Source organism: Pecten maximus, chromosome 17 (genome assembly GCF_902652985.1).
Source record: "Pecten maximus chromosome 17, xPecMax1.1, whole genome shotgun sequence".
NCBI lineage: Eukaryota > Metazoa > Mollusca > Bivalvia > Pectinida > Pectinidae > Pecten > Pecten maximus.
Genome location: NC_047031.1, coordinates 17,019,063 through 17,036,958, shown reverse-complemented (window position 1 = coordinate 17,036,958; position 17,896 = coordinate 17,019,063). Strand labels below are relative to the sequence as shown.

At 35.8% G+C, this 17,896-nt stretch overlaps 2 protein-coding genes across 2 annotated transcripts; one reads left to right on the top strand and one right to left on the bottom strand.

The window, feature by feature from the left end:
• The first annotated feature begins 1,151 nt into the window (after positions 1-1,151).
• LOC117315749 lies at positions 1,152-12,809 on the top strand. Its single transcript, XM_033870099.1, has 5 exons — positions 1,152-1,259; positions 6,211-6,375; positions 7,501-7,834; positions 9,442-9,501; positions 9,770-12,809. Exons 3-5 carry the CDS (start codon positions 7,525-7,527, stop codon positions 11,419-11,421), a joined length of 2,022 nt encoding a protein of 673 aa, XP_033725990.1. The 5' UTR covers positions 1,152-1,259; positions 6,211-6,375; positions 7,501-7,524; the 3' UTR covers positions 11,422-12,809.
• A 2,286-nt stretch (positions 12,810-15,095) lies between these two features.
• LOC117315175 lies at positions 15,096-16,742 on the bottom strand. The gene is made up of 2 exons (XM_033869320.1): positions 16,102-16,742; positions 15,096-15,819 (listed from the first exon to the last, which is right to left on the bottom strand). Exons 1-2 carry the CDS (start codon positions 16,695-16,697, stop codon positions 15,096-15,098), a joined length of 1,320 nt encoding a protein of 439 aa, XP_033725211.1. The 5' UTR covers positions 16,698-16,742.
• Between the last annotated feature and the right edge of the window lie 1,154 nt (positions 16,743-17,896).

The following is a 17,896-nucleotide window of genomic DNA, read 5'->3' as shown; positions in this document are numbered from 1 at the left end:
AATTGTTAAGAAAGAAGAGAAAAGAAAAGATCCCAAATTTAGTCGCCTCTTACGATCATGCAATGGGGGCAGCAGGTACAATTCATACGCCCTACCTGCAGGGCAAATGTGTCATACGAAAGGTTACATACATTTCATTAAAGGATATTATAATAAGTATCGCGTGGAAGTCAAACATAGGGAAAATGCAATACATAAGTCACAATATAAAATTGTATGGGTATATGGGTAAATATATAAGGTGTCGCAAAATGAGCATCAAGATATCAAAATTATCGCGTCAAATGGGTCACAGCATGAAAATGTCGCGAAACATGGGTCTCAGTATAAAAATGTCGCAAAACATGGGTCTCAGTTAGAAAAGTGTCGCGATACAGTATGAAAATGTCGCGAAATATGGGTCAGAATAAAATGTGTTGCGGCTCATGTGTCACAGTATGAAAATTGTCAAGATAAATGCGTCACAGTATGAAAATTGTCAAGATAAATGCGTCACAGTATGAAAATTGTCAAGATAAATGCGTCACAGTATGAAAATTGTCAAGATAAATGCGTCACAGTATGAAAATTGTCAAGATAAATGCGTCACAGTATGAAAAGTATCGCGATATCAGCGTCAACATTTGAATAAACATCTGAGACTTATCGGATATCGTAAAACGAGAGTTAAAACAAGGTAAATATAACCACATGAAGAGTCAATACGCTAAAAAATATACCCATACATTCGTCAAAATGAATATGACAGAGGTCGTTAATGAAGTGGCATCTCAAATATAACAGTTGTCGATATTTGTGGAAAGTTTAATAGTTTTAAGCTTAAAACAGGGAAAACGCAGTCAGATACACGGAAAGGATAGGTTAAAAAATACCAAATATGTTGTATAACTGGCAACATAGTGAGGAAGTATTTGATGAGATGTGTAAAAGATGTAGATTTATGGTTTATGTGCTATCTAGTAAGTATTATTAGGGGTGGAGGACGTCAGTTAAGCTAACAGGTATCTGGTGGTGTGTTGTAGTTCCTGTACTGTATTTTAATACTGAAAGAAAAGTTCCCTACGTATAACCGGCCCTGTGACATTTAACTCGAGTGTCTATAAATATGTTTGTCACGTGATAATGTAAACCTTATTGTGATAGATAACCTAATCTACCGGCAGCCATTTTGTCTGTTTTTATATAATTAGTAATCGAGAAATAAGTGATGAATGCAAGCCACCGTCACTGTGAATAGTTACTGTACTCCCTCCATTAAGGTAGGCACATATCGATTTACTAACTTTGGTGGATGCGTTCATTTGCTGATGAACGGTGTTCAGAAATGTTTTTGTAATGTTCAAATACGTCCTTGTTTAATGTATTTTATAATGCTCTTGACAATTTTTGGAGTTAATTAGATTGGCAGTATCGACTATAAATGGGAAATATGAAACAGTTTACCGATATATATAGATGGTATTTTGTATGTGAGCAGTTTCCCGATATATGTGTACATGAATTCTGATGCGTGGAAGGGTTGTCTGATGTATGTGTGCATACATGTACATGGCATTGTGATGTTTGTATGTGTACTGGTGTTCTGGCATGTTTGTATAGGTGACATTCTGATAGGGCAATACATAATAGTGTACAGAGAGAGAGAGAGAGAGAGAGAGAGAGAGAGAGAGAGAGAGAGAGAGATACTGCAGTGTTATTCACAGATTGTTTGTGGTTTCACCTGCTATATAATCTATTTTGACTCTCATCTATAATGTATTTCAATTTTGTTTGTGATTATGATTATTCATTTACAGTAAGCTATATGTCCTCAACACAGGTGTGTTCTCTTATTCCCACCTTTTTAAAACCAACGTTTTTTACAGTAATGTTGTGGCAGTAATTATAGTCTGTTTCATAATATGTATATACCTTGGTTTTAGTGTGTTCTCCCACATTACATGTTTTTTTCTAAATCCTTACGCATTTTCATAGATAACAAACAAACATTTGATATTGTCTTATTCATCATTTTTATATATCTATTTATCTATTTATATAAAGAAATTTGTGATAATCACCGTGTTTTAGGAGACATGCGATCTGTTCTGTTTGTCTCCTTGTGAAAGACAGAACTGATTCTGACTTCATAGCTCTACCTCACAATCACTGAATCACACTGCCGAAAACGCCAAGCTGGCAAGCAACACACCCCACCCGGTTACATAATACTGACTACATTTCATTTCAACATATTTCATTGGAAATCAAATGGATTGAACATCAGGCTAAGCCTATATTAAAGTTCTCTCCATAACATATTACATTTATTTCAAATAATTAGTATTTGGTTATTAGTCAAGAATGGAAATTACAGTATATATATAGAAAGAGTATTTGTGAATAATATATAATGATAATCTTATGTATTTTCTTTTTCTTTATAATAATTTTCAAATCATTGTTAAATATTTATGAGAACTCGTTTACTATGCAGGAGAGAGACAAGTGCCTGATCAACAACAGAATTTCTGACTATAATGTCCATCTGGTAAATACCAGTAGTCTTCTACTCATGTGTTGACCAAACACGCATCTCCCTACCGCATATAAACTGGTACCATATAAAGAATTTAAAATAAAACATACAAGTGTCTAATTCTGATTAAGCCCAAATCAAATAAGATTATCAATTGAGATTGTTCTTAGTAAGGAGATAAATCAATTATACATAACTAGCAAGTCACCACATCTCACCTAATTTTACCTGTATGGCATGTAATAAATATAATGATGCTTAGTTAAGAGGGTTGCAATCACATTGACACTATTCACTTTTGTTTATATATATATATTATATATATACATTTGTATGTGTGTGTATGTTGATAATATTATTTAATAGATGTACAGTGATTACTATAGAAATCAAAAAATAATTAGAAAATAATTAACACACAAACACAGTGACAGCATCCGTAATTGAATATTTATATACATATTATATGATTATTAAATTATAAAGTAAGATATAGTTTGCACAGACTCATAATGATATGTATATGTGTATATATATGTTACCTAGCACTTTGTTATTATATGACTTTACAAGTAAATGATGATTATATGTATATGATCATAATAACAGAAAACATGTATGCTGTTATTAATATTCTCAATAAGTGTATATTTGCTATTTTACGCAATAAGAAATACTTGTCACCGATACATTATTAACATAGCGACATTAATCATGTATATTATCAGCATCAAGGTATACATGTTTAATGCGAATCATTACATAGATTGATAGACAGTTATAAGGATGGACAGACATAGTGATTAGATATACACATGTATGCCTTAATTCAATTAATGTATTCCATGTACTTATTTATGATCATGGTGAATCTATATTTGTATAGGTATATTTTCAGCATTCAGAGTCTCCTTGTGTTATTTACATACATATATTTAATTACATTTTCTAGGATGTGAGTATTTTCCTCATCATTAAGATCATCTGATCCATTTAGTAAAATATAAAGACTTAAGTATTGTTGACTATGTAGGGATTCCCTAAGAGTGTCCCTATGTATGTTATACTGTGGACATATGAAGAAGAAATGGTATGATGTTTCTAACCCAATGCCACAACTGCAGTCAGGGGAATCATTTAGATGACCTTTAAATAGATCATAGTTTAACTGGCTTGCACCATTCCTTAATTGACATAAAATTATGTTATCATGTCTAGTACCATGATTTTTGAAGATAGCTGAAGTAGTATTATTATTTACACTGTTGTTAGATATTATCTTTTCAAATACTCTAATGGAGGGTGCGTTCAGGATTTCAATACTAAGATCATTAAATTCACGGAACATAGACTGAAAGTAGCTATTATAATAATTTTTACTGTGGCATAGTGGAGGGTTATACTGACTACGGGCGAATCGGTCGTCTCACTTGAACTGGTATGCCTCGACAGAACCTAAAGCCTTCTACAAGGGGGCGAACACTATACTAAAGTCTAAAAGTGAGGCATTGTCAAGGGAGAAATTATTAAAAAGACAGTTAAGAAAGAAGAGAAAAGATAAGATCCAAAATTAAGTTGCCTTTGACAATCATGCCATGAGGCAAGCAAGTATAGTTCTAACGCCCTTCTTGCAGGGCAGTAAAATGTAAGAATTCAATGATAATCTTGTTATTGATAAGATGCAAGGCATAATAAGAACAAGTTTAAGGGTCAGGATCAAGGTGAAGAATACCGTTACTGTTGTTTAAGAAAGCCAACAGTTCCTATATGGTGATTTTGACCAAACTTAAGACACCTATAAATGACCTTGGCATCCTTAACGAGTTTGAGTTTCAGGGTTGTAAGGTCAAGGACACCAATAATATTTTAGAAAGTAAAAAAAACTAACAATACATTTTCAGTGACAAGCAAAGTGTCAATACTTAAAAAAAAAAAAAAAAATTCTAAATTATCAAAAAGGACACCATATTTATAAACCGTTAGAGTTTAATAATCAGCGATGTCCGGTAGGGGACATGTAGTACTTTAGCAATAATCAGTACACTTGTTCCCATACACTTGTATACATAAGTTAACACCAAAGGTATTCCGAATAATCTCTGCATTTTTTATTATATCTGTTCTATAATGCTTCATATTTATGTGTTGTTTTATTATCAAATATATACATGCAAATGTGACAATAATGTATAAAACTGATGTGGTATGAAATTAATAAAATAGGTTTTCAGTTAAATAATCGTGCTGTGCTCTTATTATATCATAACTGAAACCTGATACGTGTTTAATTCCAAAATCCAGAAATACATTTATTGATTTATTTATGACTTATACAGCACATTATGTGTACCATCTTTTTTGTAAATAGTACATGTCATTGCACAGGTAATATCTCAGAGCTGACTATAATTTCACCTTTATTGTCCCCTAATATACAAGTATTTTTTAGAGCTGACTAAATTAGCAACTCAGTTATTCCTTAATTAATTCACAGGTTCTATTTCAGGACTGACCATAATTGACTTCTATTGTTCCTTAATTCACAGATACTATTTCAGAACTGACTATAATTACACCTCTATTGTTCCCTAGTACACTAGTATTATTTCAGAACTGACTATAATTGCACCTCATTTGTTCGCTAACACACAAGTACTATTTCAGAACTGACTATAAGTTCACCTCTCTTGTTCGTTAACACACAAGTACTATTTCAGAACTGACTATAAATGCGCCTCTTTTGTTTCCCTGTATTTATATAGTTTCTTTTTTTAATGGAGAAAGAAACAACAGAAAAATTAACACAGAAGGACTTTATTATGAATTTTCTGCAACGTTGACAGTTAAAATTATATTTGTTCTACAGAATATGAGTAGATGTATACACGCACGTACGTTCATTAGGACATCTGTTTATACTTCATGGTTCCTGTTTTCTGGGGTAAATTATCTGCTGTACGTCTGAACTATCGATAATTAAAAATAAATCAATGAAAATATATCCACAATGTATTATCAAATATTATATTACCATCAACACATAATGATCATCAGCATACATTATATACATTATCCGTGCGTTCCTGTATCGGGTTCGTACCAGTACCAGCTGTACCGAGGGGCCGCGGGGGCCGAGTGGTTAAGGTGTCCCGAAACTTTAACACTAGCCCTCCACCTCTGGTTTGCGAGTTCGAAACCTACGTGGGGCAGTTGCCAGGTACTGACCGTTGGCCGGTGGTTTTTCTCCGGGTACTCCGGCTTTCCTCCGCCTTCAAAAACCTGGCACGTCCTTAAATGACCCTGGCTGTTAATAGGACGTTAAACAAACAAAAAACCAACCCAGTTGTACCAATACGAATATGCTGTATTCGTAATAGAACGCGCTGTATGATCGTTTTTTTCAAACGTACCACTTGGATCCAAGATAACAGTATTTATTCATTTGTCATGCAAAGGTACTTTGTTGTGATAAACGAAACTGGCAATCTCCATTTGCGAGGAATTTTAATAAATTACATGTAATATATGTATGTTATACGTGTAACTCAAAATACACACAATACAATATTTCAAATATATTTATACACATATAGAAATTCTAGTATACTATGATTGTGAATGAGTTGAAGTAATTGTACAGTTATCTACATTGTATACAGAAATAAATTATACAAACTTTATATATTTTGCAGTTGCGAAGCATTTATCACTCTCGTTCGCCTGGATGGCAGCGCGCGAGGGTCATTTCTGTGAGAGAAAACTGGAGTACCCGGAGAAAACCCACGTGATCGAGCAGGTTATGCCAATACCTTTTCAGGTTAGATCGCGGAATCGAAGTCCGTCCGCCTAGGTGAAAGGTAAGCGTGTCACGATCCGACCACCAGACCACCCTCCTGACTCTCTGAAATACATTAATCAGCATCTTTATAGATGTAACTATAGCTTTATAATTAGATATAGCGATAACTTTCAATAAATATAGCGATATCTTTAATTGCTAGGACATATTGGGTTTTTAAAGAACTCCTGAGAGGAGGGTAGTTCTCTCGTCAGCCGTCGCCCGTTGTGCCCCGTTAATGAGGATTAACATAAATATTCTTATACTTTTTTTTCTGAATTCTGTTAATATTCCTGTATATGACGTATGAAATGTAAAGAAATGGAATAAAATATGTTTTAAACTAATCCCTGTGAATACACGACTTTCTGTTTTCCCTTTTTCCTGATTGGTTAATTTCAAGCATTCTGACTTTACTTAAAGATTATATCAATCCCAAATAAGCGTTCTGGGGTGATATACAAACGTAACAATAACTCTTGCCACATTTCCGTGACGTCATTATTGGAACCTTAACCAGTCATTGTGCGTCCAGATCGGAGGTGCTGATGACATTTTATTGCAGCAAACAGAATGGTCCACAACGATAATCGATACAAAATTCGGATATTTATTCATTCTCTTTAAATAAATACATTAATTTCCGAATACCACACAAGAAACGGATATTTCAGCAAAAACATTTAGACACTTTCTACAGGGAAACCCTGCAGTCGATGATTTAAATAGATTATATTCCAAATGTTTTTATGCCGGGGATAAGAACGGTAGGAATTATGTCCACTACAAATGCTTGTTATTGTTTTCGTGACGATGATCAATCTATCTTTTACCATCCAAACATCAATATTAATCACGGTCCGGAATTCCACAGTTTAAAAACGAATCGCTTTTCATACTGCGACAACGAGACTTACAAAGTCATGTCTCAAATTGACGAAGCTGGAGTTCTAGGAGAAAATCCACGTGGTCAGGCAGGTGACCTTTATAACCTTTTCACAGTGTTTCCACTGGGCTATCTGACCACCGTGTGATTTTCATTTCCACGACATGTTTCAAATAAATTGATGTCATGCATTTCTTAAACCTTAGTTATCAATAATTCACTCTTAAATCTAATAAATAACGTTTGGTTTATTTTCAGATTAATTATAAAGACACTTTCAGTATGGCTTCAAACAAAGAGGCTATCGATCTCCACAACGCGATGGTTTTAAAGCTGAGTGAAAATATAACAGCTCCGGAGTTTCAGAGTTTAAAGTATCGTCTTCTCGAATATCCACTTACCAGAGTGGATATAAATGAACTAAAAACAGTACAGGAACTGTTTAAATGCCTCATGGATGAAACCTACATTAATTTCGGAGACTACGGACAATTATTACCCAAACTGATAGAAATAAATCCTTCACTGGAATCAACTGTACTACATTACACAAAAGAAATCAACAAAATATTAAACCCGGAACCGGAAATAGGTAAGTATTGTAGTGAAAATCGGGAGAGGACTACCTCCCTTTGTTAGAACTCTCTCAGCACAAGAGCATGAGGTGCGTTCTCGTATATATTCTTACGAGGTGACAGAGAGCACCCTCTTTGATCGTAAACCTCAACACAGAAAGATCACTTACGTGAGTATCTCGCTGCATTGTTTGGGTTTTGCGATCTGGGAGCAGTCCTACACACTGTAAGTCGTATAGAGAAGACTGGTGATACCATATACCTGCATTCTCTACAGTATCATTTCGTATGTTTTATAATGCGTATGAATGTGTCTTGAATGTGTATGATTAGCTTTGTGAGATCTGTACATGCGTATGAAATCAAAACCGAGAAAATTTGTTTAGCACTAGAAATAGTAGAAAGCATGGATTTATAGGATAATAATGTTTGTAGATATCCTGACAGGTCATCAGGCAAAACCTCTTACATGTAGGTTCTCTTTTATCTGGTCAGGAAGAAGAATGCAAAACTCACAGTTGATAATGTGGGAAATGGTCTAAAAGGTTAACACCTCCAGGGGTAGGGAAATGGAAAGTGGGTAAAATTTCACATATATTTAAATTGTTCTTCTTCATGTTTTGAAATGCCACATCCAATGGGTATTTTTGTTGTCACCATGGTGGGTGCGTACTTTGTTAGTCCATGGAGTAAAGTTTCTTTGTTTACTAAAATTAACGTTATCATATCGGAGGTTTTATGACGAAACAAAGATGGGGAACGCGATCCCTCCCAGGACTTTTTTGTCGGGCACAAAAGAGAAAAGCAGCTATATGAGCAATGAACAGTGGTTTTAATGTTGTTATAGTCGATATGGCAGCAAGATATATGGTGGGCAAATGGCATGGGAACCATGCTACATTTACCCACCATACATCTTGCTGCCATATTGACTGTAACAACATTAAAACCACTGTTCAATACTTATATTTACATTGTCTTACCATTTCCGTCAACTTTGAAAAAAACTGAACCAACAAAAAAAAACGCCTTTTTAAAGTCACATGACCCACTAGGTGTTATAGCCTGAGGCACTGGGTGTTATAGGCGTATGGTGGCAACTGCCTCTTAGCATTGTGTCAGTGGGGAAATGCGGAGCAAATGTAAATATATATTGGTAAACCTTGATACTTAGTTAACCACACTGACCGCTCAAAGACAATAGATGACAGTTGACTATATTTTATAGTATACACACTCTTGTTAAATAAAAATAGTTTCTGACTAAATGGTAACAGTGTTTACTCCAGTAGTGTATAACATTCAAAATATTATAGTATATTAATATTTAAGAAATTAAACTAAAAATGTTCACTTACATTCTATCAATACGTGTCATATGATAAACATAATCTTACATTCGCTTTGTAATATGAATTGCAGTAAACTAAGTCTAAAAGCTGTATCTGCCACTCGCCTAAGAGCTTGGGGCATATCAACTTATTGAACCCGTTTAATAATTTCATATTACATATTTTCATAAATATATATAATTATACTAGCGACTCATTGTAAGATTGCATACTTTCAATATGTTTCCCTTGACTTGTAAAACAATAAAAATTCTTTTGACTGTTTTGTGTAGATGACGCCAGTGCCGTGCACGTGGAATCATCTAGAAACCCTGCCTTGAAAGACATCAAAGGTATGATCCCCATCATACAAATGGCACTAACGTTGTTGCTGAAATAAGAAAATCATTTAGCAGGTTCCCTATGTCGGTTTTGCAGGTCTTGACACAATTAATATATCATATTACGTAACGTTAATGGTGAATTTTTCCCCTTTAAAAACATATTTTATGGGGATCCGCCCCAACATCCCCGTGCCTAAAACATTTTTTTCTGCCTTGATTTTACCCAATTGAGATAAGATAATTGTGTTAATACTTTATACTAATTTATACATTTCAGGTGAAGATGGAACAGTGGCGCTGGAAGACAGGATGGCTTCAGTTCCTGTCCGTATTAAAGGTCAAACAATTTGTATCGACCATGAAGGGAGTCAGCTTGAAAGTTATTGCAAACAATGCAATGTACTTGTATGTGCTAAATGCATACGGCAAAAACATAGGAGACACTCCTTGAATGAACTTTGCGATGTTACTCGGGACAAAAAAGAAGATATTCAAAACTTTATAGACAAAACGGAGAAAGTTGACCTTGTACATATTGACCAGTATATTACCTCCTCTAGTGAAAATCTAAAGGAAAACACCAAAATCTTTGATGACCTTTCACAGAAGATAAAAACACAAACTAACAAACTTAAAGATGAACTTGACCTGATGTGTGCTCATACTGTATCACGTTATAAACAAATGGAGGAGGATAACGCCAAGTTGCTACAAACCTATAAACAGAATCTTGAAATTAACAGAGCACATCTCAAGCAAAAAGTGCAGGAATGCAAGACAGTGATTAAGATTGGAACTGACGTGGAAATTTACATTGCAGGATGTGAGATTCAAACCCATGTCACACTCTGTATGAAACCAACCCTGGGCATTGCTAGCTTCAGCCCAAACAGAGACCCCCAACAATACCTTAATACAGCCTTAGGCGAAGTGGAAATCTCAGGTAAAAGTCCAGAATCTCAAGGTGATGATCAGTCGATTGAATGCTCTTCTGAACACGTACTTTCCACTACAACACAGCGGTTATTGATGCAGTCTGTTCAACAGCAGTCAAAGGAAGGACAGGAAATGCACAGTCCGATATACACCCTGTTGCCTCGGACCAAACTGCTGGAAGAGTGGAAGTGTCCATTAAAGATTTCTTCTGTATGTCCGACCACTGGTGGTCAAACTTGGACCTATTGCCAACCAAGTGATGTGTTAATTCTCCTCGACAATAAGAGCAATGTACTTCAAGAGGTTAAACACAGTTCTAGGATTTGGGACATCAGCCTGTCACCTGCAACCAACACACTGTGGGTCTGTGACTGGGAACATGCCATCACAGAGCTCGTGTCCGAACGACTTATTCACAGATTCCAAACAGAAGAAGCACCAGAGTGCATATGCATCACAGCCAGTAACCATGTCATTGTGGGGATGGAGAGCAAGATCTCAAAATTTACCCTAAAAGGTAAACTGGTACTTTCAAAATCGGCTACAGGCACTGTTGAAACAACAGTGAATTTACCAAACAAGGTGTCAGAGTGTCCAATTACATTTAATCTCGCAGTAATTTATAACAATATGAATAATGACAGAAACCATCAAGTCCTTGTCATGGACGCGGAATTTAAGGAAATGTTCGTTTATGATAGTGAAATTCCAGATACATACCGACGAACATCACAGCCTGGACGTAAGGCATTTTACCCCAGTGGTGTGGTGTATGACAGTGCAGGTAATCTAGTCATAGGGGACTATAACAACAACTGTGTCTTACTCATCAGTGGGCATGGTGAGTTCCTCAAGATCCTACACACAGATAGCTACTGTGTAGATGCCGTTGGTTTAGGCAAGGATGATGTTCTATGCACATTATGTATGGGCAAAAATGTCAAGCTACTCCAGTATTACAGCGTGATTTACCCTGCACGTATTTTTGGCTAGACATTTCTTGGATTTCAGCCATAGGTCCCTCATGCTTTTAAATGATTAAATATTTTAATGTTTGTTTCTAAGTTGACCTATTGCTATCGACTTTTGTTCGGCGTCGTAAATCAATTTACATTTTCAACTTCTCCTCAATAACAAAAATACCTGATATTTAGTTTGTAGCATGCTGGGATAAAGGGCTACCAAGTTTGATCAATAAGATGACCTTGATCTTCATTCAAGGTCGCCGGGGTAAAATATGCTAAATTCTTTAAATGGCTCATTCTTGATAACAAAAAGGCACAGGCCAAAAATTATGTCTGTAGCATATATAGGTAAAGGCTATATAGATTATTCAAATTCAAGATCACGGGGTCGAATATGCTAAATATATCAAAATGCAGGTATCTGTTACGGTCCTCTTGTTTAAATGTATTCGTTGGCCTCTGGAAAGCAGAAAAGTATGATTTCCGAAGCTTGAACATTGGTTATCGTAAAGGAAAGAAATGCCCTTGACTTTTACTGTATATTGGATTGTATATTGCTTTCTTTTAAGTCTAAAAATAGTATATTATAGATGATAACCATGCTTCTGTATACTGGTTACATTTCCTTACATTGTTTGAATGTATTTATCTGTGATATTTTATTACATGTCCGTTATCATTTTTATTAATTCTGAGTTTGACCTCTTGGTCGCCTGAAATAAAATTGAAAAATAAAGTAAATTAAAGGACATGTAAAATTATGCTGTGGAGCACTGCCCATAAGCGTAAATCCGGCGCCATATTCACCTTTTCACTATCTTCTTAATAGAGACCTGACGCCGCGCCAGTAGTATATTGGGATACAGGGATACCATGTTTTAGATACATTATTTTGGCATGACTTCATTGTTAAAGGGAAATTGGATTGAAAGTTTTAATGTCTTCTTCCACATTGATAACAGACCCAGGGACATAAAATGGAGCAAGTCGCATTGTGTTATGACACGCTCCCAATGTCTGTTCAATAAAATCTCAGATGCTACCTCCCCGCGGGCATTGCCAGCTCTATGTCTATTTTTGTATGTGCCCGTGCACTAATCGGACGTTGTGTTGTCAATCTAAACTCAAACTGGTCGTGAGCAGTGAAGTTAATTACGAACACAAATTAAATCATAAATGTAAAAACAACCTTTCATCTGTTGTTATCGTCAATTAAAAAAAAAGAGTTTGCGTTGTCAGATGTTAACAAAGCAAGTTGAAGTATTCTGAGACGAGACGGGAGGGTTTTGAAAAAAAAGCGACACCGTGTTTTCTGAACAATTCAAATTGGGAAATGATATTGTCGATATTATACACAGTGAGCAAGTGGTTGAGGTTTGTATACTTAGACGAAATAAAACAAAGCATTCAAACTAACTGCAGGTTGTTGTTTTTTTACTTTGGGTTTTTAGGTCAAGGACGAAGTCTCAAGTGACCTTTACTAATCGCCTTTTGTCCGTCGTCGTTCATCGAGCGTCGTCCGTCGTCCTTTCCTAAACAATTTACATTTTCGACTTCTCCTCAATAACCAAAGGCCTAGAGACCTGACATAGGGACTATAACTTGCTAGGGTAAAGGGCTATCAAGAGTGTTCCATTGAGTGACCTTGACCTGCATTCAAGGTCTTAGGGGTCAAATAGGCTAAAATCTTTAAAACGACTTCTCAATAACAAAAAGGCTCATATACCTGATGTTTTACCTGTAGCATGCTGGGATTAAAGACAATCAAAATTGTTTTAATGAGTGACCTTGACCTTCATTCAAGGTCACAGGGGTCAAAGAGGCTAAAATATTTAAATGACGTTATCTCAATAACCGATAGGCCCAGAGACCTAATACTTTGCCTATAGCATGCTGGGGTGAAGGGCTATCAAGATTATTTAAATGAGTGACCTTGACCTTCATTCAAGATCACAAGGGGTCAAATAGGCTAAAACTTTAGAACGACTTCTCCCGAATGGGGAGGGTAGATACGTACTTCACGTACGGCGGTCGATTGGAGTAGATGCATTAAGGGCCATTTTTGGCCCCATCTTAGATCTTTTCAATTTTTATACTGTGCATACATGGATATATAAGATTTATAAAAAATGCAGTTTTAAAGAATTTTAACTTCACGTTGCCTAGCAACAGACCTGGAAACCCACCTTGTTTATACAGTATATCATACAATCTATTTACACATTTTAGTGATATTGAAATATGTATTACAACATCTTATATTAGTTGTTAGTTCGAAATGCTTTATACATTCCACTGAATATTGTTTAGTTTTAAAATACACTTTGATGTGACCAAACATGTTTTTTGAGTTTCCTAGCAACGCATTAACAACGACAGTTTCTCCATAGCAACGGTATATGATTTCTATCATAATGGGCACAGAAAGTGCATGTTTGATGCTTGAAGATGATTGATGAAAGTACAGTAAATATAAAGGTAGCAGAGACAACATATAATTGATATTTCGGTGCAACCATTTCTTGTCTTAGCAACCAAATGTTCCCATAACAATGGTACATGAAACATGTAACAATGGAGACAATGGGGTTGGATATTACAAGTTATAGATAAAGATACAAATACCAATATCAAACAAAGGATGGAAAGAAAATATTGATTATTTTTAAATATGGTTTGTTTCTATCTTATTGTATTGGTACGTATTATATTTGTCAGTTTACTGATAAAACAAAGAACAATTAAAATTCAGTTTCAATTTTACAATTTAATCAATATACCCGTAATCAATAACCCTTGCGATCCAGGTAAATCGTAAAGGATATAAAACAAAACATCAAAATGTTCATGTGATAAAAACAATATTTAAGAAACAAAATTCAATAACAGAAGGAATCGTCACCTGAGATATAATGCATCCTTCTTTACTTCTGCTGTTAGACTGTGTAACCAGTTACCTTTAAGTATCCGTGGTAGTGCCACGTTCTCATCTCATGGTAATTAGATTAAGTAACATTTTAAATACAAAATTAAGAAACCATTCTTGTACAATTTGTACTTTAAAAAGTGAATTGCTTTTGTTAACAATACTGATTACCAACGTTGTATATGTTGTAAAGAATCATGAACTGATTGTTAACATGCCTCTTAATTTGAATCTAGTAGTTTTATTTGGATAAACATTTTCTGTCGGAACAGAAAAACATCAATATTCATGCATACTCTGAAATGTATTCATTTCTTCGTGACTCTAACAGATAATAGTAACAACAACACACACACCCTTCCCCTCCCCCAACACAAGCACACACCCTTTACAACATACACATTCTATCTCCCACCCTGATATCCCTCTATGGCTCTCAATTTAGCCAATATCATCACCGTCTCCTTGTATATTGAGAGTCACAAGTAAGTACAATTGTGTGTAACAATGTAATACACCATACGCATGGTCTTTCTCTGTGCAAACGGGCCAGTAGAAATGGAAATTGCAGAAAGCAAGGAACTTACATGGGAAATATATTGGAGGGAAATGAACACTACAAATTGAATATCAATAACTGTTTACATTTTGGAAGAAAAATAACACAAGTTGCAGTGGAGGCATTTAGTAAATGATTAATAATATTTAACCTGAACTGTTCAATAATTACAATGTGCATCAAACATAAATAATGATGAAGTGTGTCCTAAACTTCTTCACTCCTCTGTGTTGTTGTCCTCATCATCACTTTCATCAACATTGAGTGGCTCTGGTGTATGGCTGGCATCTTGTAAATATTGTGTCCAGTCCTTGTTAAAGTCAAAAATTTTGTCCAAATGACGTGCAAATCCCAAATACCACACAACTGATGCAACATGAGAACAGGTCCCAACTACTCTGGCCCCAGCACGACATTTACAGTACCATCCCTGCACAGTACACTCATCGAAAAACACCCACAGTTGGTACGTTTTAGAGTTAATATGTCTGCTCTGTATCTTGGCACTGATGAGGTTAGCATCTACTTTGCAAACACATACATCATAACCTCCTGTGTCACTCATGTGCTCCTGTGTGTATGCCCTTGCTAATTTCAACTGGTACACACCGAGTGTCAAGTTCCTCAGGTCTTCTTCTGTCATAACAAGGAATGTAATGTCGCTACTGTCCATCCTCTGCCACTTACTTGGTCTATTGACAAGACCATCTCGGTCTACTCTTTCCTGGAGTTCGTTCTGTTTCCTTGATAGATACAACATCTTTGTTCCAATGAGTTGGTCTGTCTCTGCATCGCCAGTGCTAATTGGTTTACAGTATTTGTTGCAAATTGCACACACAATTCTTACGATATCGCCAACGTATGGAATCTGTGAGTTAGGCAGCACACGATCCAGATATTTCCAGGTTTTTAACCGTCCATTAACAGCTTCTACCACCCACCTGAAAGATAGTAATTTGGTACATTTCTAATTTGACTGATACAAACAGTGTAACAATGTACAATATTTGGAATCAGCTATATCAAAGGAAGTTTTATTTGAACTTTGTCAACTTCTTCTTTATAGATTAGTTCATGAAAATCAATTGCTAAAATTAAACTTTAGTATCTGCTATTCTCACTGTGGGTTTATTTGAACCAGCTAAGATATTATACATTGATGAGTTATATACATTTAATTCAGTAAAGGTAGTGAAGTGTCCATCAAAAACAGGATACCTTACCTTATTTTTGTAACAAGTCGGGAAGCGTTGCTTTCTCCAACTGTGTGCTGTTGTTTTTGTTTCGAAAAAGATGGCATCTCTGTTTGGATTCCTAGTTGTTTCAAGAGGTCGAGAGAATCCCTAAATCCTCTATCAACCACAAATACATCGTTTTCCTGAATCCACTCCTTGATCTCTTCAATATTAGCATTTAAAATCTGATTCAGGATGCTGGCGTCATTGTTTTTTGAATCTCCAAAGTAAGGTCCCAACACGCTTACTATGTAACCTGTTGTTGTGACGAACATCATAGGTTTCACCAATGGACGGTGTTTATGCATGCTGTAGCTTCTTCTTTGAAACATGAACTGGCCACTCTTTTGAATATAAATATAGGTGCCATCAATCACAAGAATGGCTGGTTCCATTAGTCCTCCAAACAATGTCTGGGCTAGTGGTCTTGTATGATTCGAGATGACATCCTGTCGACTTACATGCTGAAAGCCAAGATTTGGTGGAACAAAGTCTTTCATTAGTGCCGTCCTTGCCGATGATATTGCACGTCGAATGGAATCTTTACCAATGTTGAACACTGTTGATAGAAGCTTGTTTGACATGCCACTCTTTAGTTTAGTAAGAAAGATCCCGACACATGATTTAATGCTCCTGTTTCTTGAAGATCGTACTGAACCAGTAAAGTGAACACATAACTCATTAAAATGCTGAACACTGAGTCCAGTTAAGGTAATGAAATCTTCATCTGAAAGAGCATGTGGTGAGTCGAAATCAATACGTTTGCTTTGTTGGGCATTTGCTACATCTCTAATGTTAGAAATCAAAGCAAGTATTTCAGTACGATTTAGTGAAGATAAGTCACTTTTTAAAGTGATGTTTTCACATGCCTCGTTTCCCAATAAACCATCCTCAATATGATGAGTACAACATCTTGCTCCAAAAGGTACCAGAATACCTTTTCTCAGAAAGAGGTTGTATTTTGCGTCACGAGATATTACCACTAGTTTCTTTGGGTAGGTATTACAAACAATACATTTTTTGTGGCTGCTTCCTGTGGATGGTATTGGAAGTGTTATATTCCGTGGTGACAGAAGGGTTTTCTTTGCAGATTTATCACAATGTGCTTCAAATGGAGGGGGATGTTGATCGATGTGTGTACGACGCTGTAGAACTGAACGATGACATGACATGCGACATTTTCCACAAATAACATCTTCTTCTTTTGTTTGTATCATGAAAGTCTTTAACATATATTTTCTCAGTGTAGTGTTTTCCTTTCCTTTCGTGGAGCGTCTGTCACCAGGCTTTGTTCTCTTAGAACAAACAACACACCGAAATTCTCCTTTTCCGGGCATCCTAAACAACAGAATAAACATGTAGATAACAGTCATATATAATAAAATGTCATGAAAATAGGCAACCAAACGACGTCTGGGCATGCGTTTATTGTTCAAAAAATAACTATGAAACTTTTGCGCTGAAATACGTTTTGGTTCAGGTACTATGTGTGTGTATGTGTATCAGTAAGGGTGTGTGTGCGCTCTCGTGCGCGCTTGAGTGTGTGTGCCATTTAATAAATGTCTGAGGGTGTGTCCGTATGTGTTGTGTACAAATCGTCTGCTGACTTACTGCACTGACATTTCACATGAATAAAAGGTCCGGGGCCCTAGATCGCGGTTCTGCATTACAATGTATTTTATTGATGGCCGGCGATCGACGTTGGTAAATGTATATATGTACATGTTATATACAAAGCTCAAAGCTGCGTACAGCTGTTCCTTGTTTTTCTGTGTACGTCAAC

Excerpts from the sequence above, each read along its gene's own strand:
- LOC117315175 (XM_033869320.1), bottom strand. The coding sequence starts at position 16,697 with ATGTCAAACAAGCTTCTATCAACAGTGTTCAACATTGGTAAAGATTCC. Across the intron at positions 15,820-16,101 it reads CGACTTGTTACAAAAATAAG|GTGGGTGGTAGAAGCTGTTA; the intron begins GTAAGGTATCCT and ends ACTATCTTTCAG.
- LOC117315749 (XM_033870099.1), top strand. The coding sequence starts at position 7,525 with ATGGCTTCAAACAAAGAGGCTATCGATCTCCACAACGCGATGGTTTTA. Across the intron at positions 7,835-9,441 it reads AAACCCGGAACCGGAAATAG|ATGACGCCAGTGCCGTGCAC; the intron begins GTAAGTATTGTA and ends TGTTTTGTGTAG. Across the intron at positions 9,502-9,769 it reads TGCCTTGAAAGACATCAAAG|GTGAAGATGGAACAGTGGCG; the intron begins GTATGATCCCCA and ends TATACATTTCAG.